Here is a 13,467-nt window from a genome sequence, read left to right as displayed (position 1 = left end):
TTCCAATCACAAAGGTGAGCCCCTTCCCTTGTGGGACCCTGCTGGTCAGGGAAGTCCATAAGTGACACCCCACAGTGGAGGCTTTTAATCCAAGTTTTTTATCGTTTTTTATCCAAGAGTTTGGTGATGAAAGTGAGGGTCATCAATAGGATCTGGGGACAGGCCAAGTGAAGGTTTTTTAAGGAAATGGTAACATTTAAAAGGAGCCAAGGATAAGAGGCTATAGTAGAGGTTTAAGAGATGAATGACTAAGGAGGCAAAGGAGACAAAGATGGGAATGAAAGGGATTGGGGTACAAACGTGGGGCCTGGAGTTGGATAAAGGCAAAAATGGGGCATGAGGCTGAAAGATCTGAGATATATTTGGGACAAGAATGGTGACATAGGTGACTTTAAAGAAGAGACAGTTTAGAACAGGTGCTGTAGAAAGTGCAGTAAAATGGTCAGTCGGAAAAGATTAAGAGAATTGTGTAGTACTTGTAATATTAAATAAATATTTTGTAATTGATCCAATCCTACTGGTATAACTTTCTTCCATAAGTGTTCAGCAGAATGAAAGCAGTTATTGTAGAGACAACTGACTTCAGGTAGACATTTTAAAAAAGGATTTAGCACTAGGAATATGACACAGGGCAAGGTTAGAGTGTAGAAACCACTCTTGACTTTTTGTTCATATTATTCTTTGGCTTCTTTGATTTTTTTGAACTTCAGACTGGGTATGGGGGGGTGGGGAGCAGAAAATGTGTTATTTGTGTAAAGAGTGATAAAAAGAAAATAAAAGAACCAATAAGAACAGCTTTAATATTTCAGAAATGCCTCTCACATACTTAGCCCCTGGCTTTCTAGTATGCTACATTATTTCCCAATTAATCTTTCCTTTGTCTAGTGGATCCCATCCCTTTTTATTGAATTTAGTTGAAATATGAATATTTTGAAAAATATTTTTACAATCCTTTCCTTTTTTGGCTGGCTACAAATTTCATCCTAGAGAAGTACATATTTTTTAAGTCCCCTTTTTAGTTTAATTAAAAATAATATTTATCTAGTCTTAAGTCCCTGAGGAACAAGTCTATTTTTAGATCTTTTATCATATCACCCTTTTACTTCCCCTCAGTAAAGTACTTGGCATGGAGCTAACATTAATGGTTGCCTGACACTGGTTTTTCCAGACCTTTAGGAAAGTGTAGAAAAGGTCAAGAACAAATGCTAAGGCCTGGAAAATGGATTAAGAGTTGACACTAAATTAAAAAAAAATACTTGTTTAATAAATATCACTGGCTTCTTCCACTCCTAAAGGGCATGAGTTAAGAAAGTCACCCTAACTTAGATATCCTCTTCTTCCCTATTCAGAATAGGCTAAAGAGGATTACCAGAAGGTTGAGTGGATCAAAGTAAGTCATTAATTTAGGAGAAAAGTGTTGTTCTACTTTAATTCAGAATCCTATTATAACATATTGAGGCCTTTGTTTCCTAAAAATACTGTCCTCAAGGGATGCCCTTCAATTGGGGAATGGCTGAACAAATTGTGGTATATGTTGGTGATGGAATACTATTGTGCTAAAAGGAAGAATTCCATGGAGTCTGGAACAACCTCCAGGAAGTGATGCAGAGCGAAAGGAGCAGAACCAGGAAATCATTATACACAGAGACTGATACACTGTGGTACAATCGAAGGTAATGGACTTTTCCATTAGGGTCAATGCAATGTCCCTGAACAATCTGCAGGGATCTAAAAAACACTGTCCACAAGCAGAGGATAAACTGTGAGAGTAAAAACACCGAGGAAAAGAAACTGCTTGACTACAGAGGTGGAGGGGATATGACTGAGGAGAGACTCTAAATGAACACTCTAATGCAAATACCAACAACACAGAAATGGGTTCGAATCAAGAACACATGTGATACCCAGTGGAATCATGCGTCGGCTATGGGAGAGGTGGGGGGGGGGAGGAAAAGAAAATGATCTTTGTTTCCAATGAATAATGTTCGGAAGTGACCAAATAAAATAATGTTTAAAAAAAATACTGTCCTCAAAATTGCCAGAGGGCATGCCATGCCAAGGGGGTGGTAAGAAGACTATCAGTTTTAAGATTTCGAGAGAAATACTTGGACTTATGATGTTAAATTATTAAAATTGTTTTGGGGAGGCTTATAGCTATAGGTGTTTTTTTTCTTTGACAACTCAATTACACATACACCCACAAACCTACCTACCCCCCTACAATTTTTGCAAACACATTATTAGCTAGACCACCATGGTTTGTGTGTCACTTTTACTATCACAAAATAGGCCTGTTATCTCTCATGTCCTAATAGCCTTGTTCAGCAGAACAAGCATCCTACTTTATCTTATCCTACTTTCCTACTTTATCCTGACACTTTTTTCTTCTTTTGTGTGCATCTGTCAGTTATGACTTTATCACTTCATCAAACTGTCCCTAATTCTAATTTTATTAATGTGTGTGATAGAAAAGTAACATTATTCTCAGAATACATAATAGTAGTAAATTACTGCAGTGGAAATTAATAAAGCCTCCCTCCCTTCCCCCCCATGCTTCTCCCTTCAAAAGACAAGATTACTCCACCCCAGGACAGAATTACTCTCAGCCTCCCCACCAAATCAAAATACAAAAGTCTCTTAGAGGGACAGAAACAGTGTCTTTATACTCCCTTGGGGAGGCTTGATTGTATCAAGATTTTCCTATAAATTAGAGGGATAGAGGTTTTTCCTGTAAATCTTTGGGTCCCTCTCCTCTCCCTTCCCCCCTCATATTCTTAGCATTTCCTGGCAAAAAGATATTGAAATTAAGGAGATTTTTTACTACTAGAAAATATCACTATCTGAAAGGATTGTCCTGTCTGTGGAATCCTGTCTGTGGAAGAAATATACGTGTAACTAAATTCACAACTATCCACTAAGTTGGATTTCAAGGACTACTTTTTAAAAAACTCAAACTCAACAAAAATAGATCAAAGAAGTCCTTCGGGGGAAAAAAGAGCTTGAGCAGGATGAACCTACAGCCCTGCTAGCAAGCAGATTCTTAAGTCATTTTTCTGAACATCTACTGTGTGTATAAATATACTCATACATATATGTACGCATGTATTATATAGTATTATGTATGCACACATATACATATACGCACATATATGTATATTTGTGTGCTTATCTAAGCAAACAAGACATTTTTTGTCTCTCCCCCTAAACAAAATCCATAGGGGGCATTTATAATCTAGCTGAGAAGACTATACAACCTATTATGTGCCAGGTACTCGGGATACAAAGACAAAAATTTCAGATTCCTGACCTGAGTTTACATTCTATCAATGTTATATATTACATTCTATCATAGCCTGTCCAAGGTTATGCAAGTTACAGTAACAACTGAAAACTTATGCAGATGACACTTTCTCAAGAATAAAACTTTCCCTATACATGTATATGCACACATATACACACTCACACATATACATTTCATGAAAACATTAGGAGGCTGACATAAGTACTATAAAGATGAAATTAAGGCCCCGAGAGGTTAAAGAAACTTGTCCAAAGTTACATTAAAACTATATCTTTATATAAGAGTTTCCCCAATTTTCAAGTCTAGAGCTTTACAACACTAATACTTGAGTCACTCAGAAGTAGGTACAAAGTACTTAAAAATTTAGGGAGGTGTTGGGGATAGTCACTTTCATTTAAGGAAATTAAAGAAGGCTTTAAAGCTAAAGGCATTTTAGCTCAACAAATAACATGGATGTGGAATAATAATGCATTATTCGTAACATTTATGTAGCGTTTTAAAGTTTGCAAAGCGTTTTTAACTCGACATACAATAGATTCACTACAATGATTCTTTGGGATATTACAGTATCACCACCTCCAATTTACGGATGAAGAAACTGAGGATTTGAGAATGATTTGCCTAGCTAACAATACTAGTCAAGAGAGGGTTAGATTAAACCCAAGTCTCCTGATCTCAAATCGCAACACTTTTATCCACCCACCACACAAGTCTCTTAAATGTCTTCACTATTTCCTTCCACGCAGGCCTGGGGGGCGGTGGAGAGCACAGTCAGGTCAGGAGCGCAAAACTTCCAGAACCATGGGATATCCCAGCCCCAACCCTGAAATGCCCATAATTCCGCCAGTTTCGCACTCCAGAGCCAGCGGTCGTGACGACACGGAGGCCGGGAGCAACGTCACTGAGGCGACCAGCAGCGCTTTCCTCCGAGGCCTGCAAGGCGCCATTCCCGGCGTGCAAGGGGGCGCCTGCAGCTTGCTTGACTGGTTCAGGCGGGGAGTGAGCGGGTATAGCTGCAGCCAAGCAACCCCATCAGTCCCTGAAGGACACTCGAAGTCGGGCCATAGAGATCCATCTCCCCGGAAATTCAGACGCTATCACCTCAGAATTGCCCTCTTAGTACCCACTCCTCACTGTCCTGACGCGGCACAGATCAAAAGCTCGCGAGAGTCTCGGAGACAGGTTCTTCTTCTTTCCCCCGCCCCGCGTCTTCCACGCCCCGGAAGAAGTGGTAGCTTTCTCTCCTCACCTCAACCCTCCAGCTCTACCTCACAAGGCAGCGCGGCCCCGTCCGCGACCAATCCCTAGGCCCGTTGTTAGCGACCGCGCGATTAGCCAATGAAGCGAAGCAGCGCGCGCCTGAGCTCCCTCGGCCCCTCCCCCTTTCCTCTTGCCGCTGCCCCCCTCCGCACCCAGCCCCTGGCTGCGGAAGTGATGTCACAGGCCCCATGTGAGCGGATTGCAACACATGCAGCTGCCTGGAGAGAGGGAGCCGGTGTCCTACGTCAGAGCCGCCGCCGCTGCCGCCGCCGCCGCGGAGCCGCCGCCGCCGGGGAGGAGCCGCTGCCACCCGGGACTGGGCCCTTAGGTGAGGGCTGGAGCAGTGTGGGGGGAACCAAAGTGACTAGGACCGCGGGGCACGGGCGGCTGGGGGAGTCGGGGGGAGAGAAGGGCCGCTTGGGGGCGGCTGGGGAGGGGGCCGCTCTGCCCCGGCGGCGGCGCTAACTCTGTGGTCTTGGTGTCTCCGGGCCCCGCCGGGCCTCTCTAGGGAGGAGGAGGCGAGAAGATGGCTGACGATCCCAGCGCTGCCGACAGGAACGTAGAGATCTGGAAGATCAAGAAGCTCATCAAGAGTCTGGAAGCGGCCCGCGGGTGAGCGCTGCGCCGCGCCGCGCTTGGGGATCCCGGGACCTCCCCCTTCCTTGTCTCCCCCACCCACCCGGCTCCCTCTCGGGAAAGCTGACTTAGACTTCCCCGCGCCGCATGGCCGGCTGTGGAAAACCCAGCCGGAGAGGGCTTGGCCGACCCTGGGGGCCGCCTCTGGGTGGGGCCCCCGGCGTGGGCCTCTCCCCGGCCCCGGCCGCCCCGGAGTCCATCACCTCCCTCCTTCCGGCCCGTCCGGGGCGCCGACCCCCCCTCCCTATTTCCTGCCCCCCCATTTGGGCCCCCTCCCTCCCTCTCTGTCCCCAGAAGTATGTAGGTCCCAGGGTTAGGGCCCCGACGACCCCCCAGAGGCTAAGAGAGCACCTCCCTACCGCCTTTATTTCCTCGCCTATCTCCTCATCTCCTCTCCTTCTCCCTTCACGCTCTGAAGCCTCGGGAGCCCAGATTGGGAGGCCATTTTGACGAGGTTTGGGAGGAAAGTGAAGTTAGGACAGGACTGGAAGGAACAGCTGACTTAGGTGGAAGGTCTGCTCCCCCTCCCACCTTCTGCAGTGGGGGCTGCCCCCCTCGGGGAACCTGGCAGGGACTGAAAAAGTTGGCAAGGTGCTTAGGGGAACCCCCTCACCACCCCCATCACCTCCAAGCCTTGGGGTGCTGCTTCCAGCTGCTTTGCAGAAACTTCTAACTGCTTAAAAATATAGGTGGAAAAAAGAGAAAAGGGTTGGGGAATACGTTCGTCAAGGGATCAGAGGTTTTTAGACCCTGTGTCTAATGAAAATACAATGCAATTGAGTCCTAAAACCAGCCATGTGGAGTTTGGGGCTAGCATTGGTGAGAGAATGGATGTAGTAGCCAACTTAGGAATGCTCTTGTTTTAAATGGATTCGGTACGTGTTTAGTGGGTTTTAAGTTTACTTAGTGATTTTTGGTGAGAAAAAGGGAGTTGTGGACAGTTTTTCAGGGAGAACAGGAAATATACTTGATTTAAAAGCTGGCATTTTTTTTTCAGAGTGCAGTTAATAAAAGTTTATTCAGTGCCTTAGTTGTAAAAGAATTTTGCAAAGAGTGGAGGTGAGATTCTTTGGAATATGTTACATATTTTTTTTAATATGTACATATTCAGGGTTATATGTAGCAACATTTTTGAAGTAGTAACTTGACCATGGCCATATGGAAAGTTAGTTTCAGAGCAAGAATTAAAAGTTTTGGTTCCCAGTATGCTCCTGTGTTATCCATATCCTTTAGACATTCAGTCTTATGTCCCCATTTCCCCTTCCCTGGAGTCTTTTACTAAGGTAGGAACTTTTACAAAATAGTATGAAAGGCCTGCTAGTGGCTTTGTGTTGAGCTTTACTCTTAGTTTCATCAAAAAACTTTAGTCATCCTAGAATGAAACTTATGAAAATTGTTTCTGATAAATTGATTTGGACTCATGCTTTTCTTTTTTGTTTTTCTTTCTTGGTAAAAAAAAATTTTTGAGAGCAGGGGAGAGAAACGGGGGATATTAGGTAATTAGACTATTTGCTGTTTACTAGTTTAATTCTACTTCATCTTTGAATCTCATTGAATTTTTTGAATTAGTTATGATTTTGAAGTAATTTTACCAAAATGAGTTTCAGAATAGGTAAGAAAATAAATTATTCTCCATTTATTGGGTTCTTTCAATAAATACCCATTCAGTTGATGCTTAAGGATTGTGTTTAATTTTTTCATTGTTTGGTAATTTTAACTGGTAGATCTTAAATAATTATTTTAAGAAATCTCTTGTTTTTAGAGCTATTTTCATTGTGAAAGGTTAAAAATGCATTTGCTTTTTATATTCACTTGATCTTCTGGGCTTAGACAAGAGTGTATTTCAGTCTATTTGCCCAAATGCACTGGTTTGAACTTATTAAATGCTTTGAAGCCAACCAAAAAGTCATTTCACTTCTGTAATTTTCCTGTCATCTGAAAGGTAACTTGGCTTCACAAGATTAGTTTATGTTTCTTTGTGTTTGTTGTTGAAGGAAGTCAATTCTTAAATATGTTTCCAGGTATGCCAACCATATAACCTTGAACTTTTTATATAGGTTGTAAATCCTCTTCTTTAGGACTTATAGTCCCTCTCTTGCAATCTATTTAGCTTTAGTATATAATTAGTAAAGTGTGTGTAGTCATGGCATTAAATGAGGTAAGCTTCAGGGCAAAATTAATAAATACCTGAGATGCTTCGTGGTTAGAAAATGGTTTAAGATGAGTAAATAAGGACAAACGAGAATCCAGAAATTAGCCAAAATTATTCAAAGAGTTGGTAATTTGTAATAGAACATGTGACTACCAGGTGTTATCTTTTCCACCCCATTAGGGAGAGTTAACTGACTTCCCAGATTGTAGTGTACCGGGGTGCCCCCCCCCCAAAAAAAAATGGCAAACATAATTTGACTTGATATGTGCTTTGTCTAGCTTTTTCTTCATGCATCTAAACTTTTGTCATATCTTAACCCACCCAGCAAAGTATTTTTTTTTTATCATTTCTTGGATATTAGTAGGCTTTTGGGATTTCTTTGATTTCTGACATTTGTTCAGGGGAGAGTTAATTATTTTGGTTGTGATTGTCGAGGTACTCATAAAATCAGAATTATGAGAATTTTTTTAAATGATATTTACAGAGGTAAGTATCTAACCTTGAGAAATTAAATGCCTTGCCTTCTTTACCTTAAGGTTCAACCCACTTACAGGAAATTCTGATACTCATATGGGATAACAAATCCAGCCTTGTCAATGTGTCTGGGACAAGAATTAATTTCAATAGTAAATTGAAGCAGTATACAAACAATTTTAATGGTAAGAAGCATCATAAAATCAGTGGTTGGTGAAGAAAAATAATCTGGGAATAGGGAAAGAAAGCCAATCCACTTATATTTTGCATTTGATGTTTTCATTTATGTTGAACATTTGACACATTAATCCATAATGGTTTTCCCCCCATTAATTTTTCTTCCGTCCAGCAGTATAATGTACTATTTTAAGTAGTTTTGAACTTCAGATAGCCAGTTTGTAGGTAACCAGATGACATGACACAGGTATGACAGCCTGGCTAGTTAGCATGCTGTGGCAAACAAAACTTTTGACCCAACTACAATCTAGAAACTATGGTGACCCAGCTTAAAAATCGATCTTGTGTGTATATTCTAGATGAAGTGTGTATAAGGAGCAAAATGAACTTTAAACAAATGAATTTTCAGTACTTCAGTTGTCCATATTGTAGATCACAGCCCATAATTGTTTCTATGGTTAGAAAATTCATCTGCTTTCAGCCAGCCTGGGAAAGAGCTAGGCTGATCCTCAGATGACAGCAATGCAGTCTTATCTCATTAACTAGGAACTGCTAGCACTTGTGCTTCATTGGCACAGTCTTCAAGAATTCTGAGTCAAGCTCCCTATTCTCTAAGATCTCTTAGTAAGTCTTTAGTATAAGGAACTTATCACAATCCTGAAAGTGATGTATTTTATTCTACTTCTACTTAGTCTATATAACTTAAAATAAAACTGCTTTAAAGGGTATGCATCCATTTTTACAGGTTTTATTTGCAAGGAAAAGCCAGCATGGAATAGTAAATAGAATGCTGCAGTTAGAGGCATGAAGACCTGGGTTCAAATTCAGAGAATAAACTAGCTGTATGTAGATGGGCAAGTCATTTCAATTATTTTTCTGTTGTGTTCGACCTCATTTGGGGTTTTCTTGGCAAAGACACTGGAGTGATTTTTCATTTCCTTCTCCATCTCATTTTATAGATGAGGAAACTGAGACAAACAGGGTTAAATGACTTGCCCAGGGAAACACAGATAGTAAGTATCTGGGACCAGATTTGAACTCAGAAAGATGAGTTGTCCTAATCCTCTCTCCATTTCATCAGTTAGCTGCCCTCAGCAAAGAAACATTGAGATCTACATTAATGGAAGGAATGTCTATTGCTTCCCCATGACATGTTTTTGAAAGATCATTAATTTGTAGAATCCCAAAGTACTAAGGGAATATTCATCACTAGCACTCATCTTTCCATATATTATAAGTGCTCATTTGGACTTAGTGGTGAAAATTCCAATTTATAGCAAAATTGAAATGGTCAATTTCTCTTAAGTTCCTGGGTGATAGACCTAGTTATATAGGAGATCTGCTTTGACTGAGCAACTATCTATTTTAAAGTTAGTAAATAGCTTTCTCTACTTAATGTCTCTTATTTTGAGAGACTTGTATAATATAATCTAATAATAACCAGCATTAAGTAATACATGTTACCAGGCTTTGTGATAAGCACTATACAAGTATTATCTAATTTCATCCTAAGGAGGACAACAATTCTGGGAGGTAGGTGCTATTATTATTTCTATTTCATAGATAAAGCAAGAAGGTTAAGTGATTTGCTCAGGGTCCTACAGCTAATGTCTGAGGTGAAATTGAACTCAAGTCTTCCTAAATCCAGACCCAGAACTCTTACCCACTGTGCCACCTATGTGTCTTCAGTGTATGTTATCTTTGTCTATGTTGATCTATATCTATAAATCAGTTAATTGAGGGAGAGTACAAGTCTGAATTGGAACTTCAATGGCCCAAGATCCTTCATTTTTGATTGGTAATCAGCAATCAAGCATAAACAATTAAATGTAATATAGATGGCCTTTGTAAATAAATGTTTGGTTTCTTTTTGGATTGTACCATTTTTATTATACTTGCTTCATAGCATCAGGTAAATAATGATAATCAGAGATTGTTCTAGGCATCAACAGTTGTATAGTGTAGGCTCCAGATTAGACCCCATTCTGAGAAGTTGTTTAGAGATTCAGAGATATTTGTCCCCAATCATTTTATCTGACATATATCCAACTGAACCTTGTTTGCCTCAAGAATTTATAACAGTTCAAAACATAAAAAATGAAAAAGCTACTTTTCTCTTACTTGTGCCTAAAATTTGAAGACCTTGTGAGTATACTTTGTAAATCCTGCAGATCAATTTTTATAGCTTTGACAATTTGAAATGTTCTTTCAGAGTTCAGTCTATAACTAAGTGAATATGCATCTAGAATCTTACTTGTGACAGAATTGAAACTGCCCAACAGAACTTTGTTTGAAGCTGAAAACAGTTATTTTTGTGAGCCTAACTGCTGTTTTTAGTCAGAACTTAGTTGCTTGGTGCACAGTGATTGAATTATATTGTTTTGAAGTTAAAACCTATTTGCCTTGCAAATAAAATTTGTTGATCAATAATAGCAGATTTGCCTAAATAAGAAGAAAATCCTGATTTTTAAAGTGCTTCATTCCAGGTATTTCCATCTCATTTCACCATCCTTTTCAGAGTGCACACAATACTTTAAATGTGACAACAAAAGATAACACCTTATGCTATTCTAATTGGTACCTGAAGCATTTATGTTTCAGCAGTCTTGATGGGGTGATGTCCAGAAGATGAATTAATAAAAGAATATACTTCAGTCATTTTAGGATTCATTATTTCAGCTGTTTGGGTACTCCTCTTCCAATGAAGATGGAAACCCTTTTAAGTGTTATGAAGACATCTCAGTTATTGTGGCCAATAGTTATTTTGTGATGTGATAACAAAAAGCATCAATAAGATATTTGAAGACTAGCTATCTAGTAACCAGCTTTTTGAAAATGACCTAGACTTGACCCCTGATGTCAGTCTTCCACTTATACTTTCCAGAGTCTTTTTTTCCCCCCTTAAACTCTTATCTTCTGTCTTACAATTGATACTAAGTAACTGTTCCAAGACAGAAGAGCAATAAAGGCTGGGCAATTGGGGTTAAATGACTTACCCAGAGTCACACAGCTAGGAAGTGTCTGAGGTCAGATTTGAACCTATGACTTCGTAATTCCCAGGCTCCTCTGGAATTGAACTTTTCACTTTCAAACCACAATAAGGTATTGGAGGGGGCATAAGTGAAGGTTATTTTAAAATGAGTAATACAACATATCTGGAATCATGTACTGGTCATGGGCAAATGTTCTTGTAAAATTCAAGTATCTGGTGTTGTGAAAGCAGTTTGGGGTTTTGAACATATGCTCAGCAGTACCTGCATACTGTAAGCAACTCTTAAGAAAAACCAGGAAAGAGGGGAAAATTGGAGAGAAAAAGGAAAGTAATAGGGAATGAGGGAAGAGTCAAAAAAGAGGATTGTGTTGGTGCAGAGTTATAGAGTAAGGCTCTGGAACTTTAAAGGCTGCAGTTGCTAACTTTACACCATATTGGTCCCAGTATAGTGTTGTTTGTATGCTGTGAACCTAATGAATGTTCTCCTCTTTGAATTTCCACTCTTTACAGACTTCTCATTGTAGCAGCGACAAGGCACTTGTTCTGGACATACTCCCAGGTTAATGGGAGTGCCTAATTAGCATACCATTTAGGGCAGAGTTCACAGTAGGTTGAAATTCCCCCAGCTTGGACCCTTATCTCTAGAGGTCTTATTTCTTTGGGCTGTAGAGTATATATTACAGTGCCTAGCACAATACTGTGTGCCCAGTAAGATCTTGGCAAATGTTTGAGTGTTAGGATAATTGGAGCTATGCAAATTTGCAACAAAATTATCTTGGTCCACTCTTCTTGGGGTGATAACTCCAGGCTGGGAAGATAAAAACTGTTGTCTTCCTTTTGGATCAGCTGCTGTCCATAACATTGGAGCTTTGGGAGTAGTTTCACCTAAGGGGTTTTCTCATTCTTGATATTTTCCATTGTCTCTACTGAAGAACCTTTTTTCTTGGCTTATGCCTTCTGACTCACATTTTGAAGCCTTGCCTAAATCTGTTTAGAGAACTTTTTTCCCTTTGTACTGAAACATTCTCTTTTTTTCTTCTAGCCCAAGTGGATTATGGGAGGTAAGAGGAAGAAAGATTTGCCATTTTGTCATTTTTTTCATTGTCTCAAAAAGTATACTATCACATTTCCTTTCTGGTAACAATAAAACTGAAAACTGCTTGGGTTTGGGGTTTTGTAGTTCTTTAGAGCCCTGGTTTCAAGTCCCAGTATCTACTTTCTGACTGGACAGAGTCCTTAAACTTTTTGACAGTCAGAAGTTGAGGGAAACTTGGTTCAACAGGAAAAGGAATTTCTTAAAGAAAATAGTACTATAGATTTCCCCATATTTCTCTAGAACCATTTGTAGTTGGGTTGTATTCATTTGATTCTCCAGCTCCTTTCCTTCAAGGCTGCTTTCAGAAGTATCTGGTCAAAACATACCTTTATCCCTACATATCAGTGATAATGAATCATTAGGATTTCAATTAATTGTTTAAATATTTGATATGTATGAGGTGCTGTGCCTGGGTAAGTGCTGAGGAAATAAAATGATGAGAAATACTTTTTCTTTAGGGAGCTTTCCTATGCACAGATGAATAGGATACAAAGTAAAAAGTGAGGGTGAGGGGAGAGATTGTTTAAGCCAGGAGGTTTGGGAAGGCTTCATGGAGTAGGGGACATCTGAGCTGAGCTCTAAAGAGAATAGCAAGTAGTTTAGTGGCATTTCCTGGTCCTGGACAGATTCTTGTGACTAGTAGGTATAATTTCCAAAGCTCAAGCTCTAGGGATATTAAAAAACCCCTTTGCATATATAATCCCAGATGTTTTTATAGGAACATATAATAGATGTAGTCTCTCAAGGAAATTGTAATTAAGTTGGGGAAGACATCACACAGATACTTAAGTGTAATAACTAAAAAGGCAAAATAATACCTCCCAAAATTAAAAACAAATGCTGAAAGTTGTGTTAGGTCAGTGATTGAGGTTATTCTCCAAAGGTTTTTTGGGAGGAGATATTTTGAGCTAGATTTTAAAGGGAATGTGTAGCAGAGACCCCAGACTGCTGTCAAGCAAGATCTGCAGACCAGTTCTTGGCCAATGACAGGAATGGTCATGGTATTTGGAGTTGAGGGCTTTAGAATTCATTTTATAGATATGAGGCCTAGAAAGGGGACCAGTACACACATAAGTATGGTATTTGAACTTAAGTTGGGGCCTCAGATTTAGAATATCTGGTGTTATTCCTTTTTTAATGAGATATAAATGAGGAGGAGGTTAAATAGATTAGTTCAAAGTCCTACAGATAGTAAAAAGCATTGTCAGGATTTGAATCTTGAGTCCTCCATCTCCAAACTTGTCACTATTTTCTATACGCTATGCCCTGAGTCCAAATTCAATATTGTATTTGTCTCTCTTGCTTGTTCAGGCCCTGGAACAAACCCCCATAGAGGTCTGTATCAATCCCTGCACATAACCTTGGGCCCCACTAGATTT

The 13,467-nt window shown here is 40.0% G+C and overlaps 1 protein-coding gene across 1 annotated transcript in view; it reads left to right on the top strand.

The window, feature by feature from the left end:
* The first annotated feature begins 2,438 nt into the window (after nt 1–2,438).
* Nucleotides 2,439–13,467, top strand: part of ETF1 (eukaryotic translation termination factor 1) — a 41,616-nt gene continuing 30,587 nt past the window's right edge. The window contains exons 1-2 of the mRNA XM_001368185.4: nt 2,439–4,889; nt 5,070–5,173. Of these exons, the coding sequence (XP_001368222.1) occupies nt 5,088–5,173 (86 nt within the window). The 5' untranslated portion in view covers nt 2,439–4,889; nt 5,070–5,087. The remainder of the gene's footprint in view (nt 4,890–5,069; nt 5,174–13,467) is intronic.

The sequence above is a fragment of the Monodelphis domestica genome, chromosome 1 (genome assembly GCF_027887165.1).
Source record: "Monodelphis domestica isolate mMonDom1 chromosome 1, mMonDom1.pri, whole genome shotgun sequence".
NCBI lineage: Eukaryota > Metazoa > Chordata > Mammalia > Didelphimorphia > Didelphidae > Monodelphis > Monodelphis domestica.
Note: the sequence above shows the minus strand (reverse complement) of the source record. Positions and strands in the feature narration are given on the sequence as shown.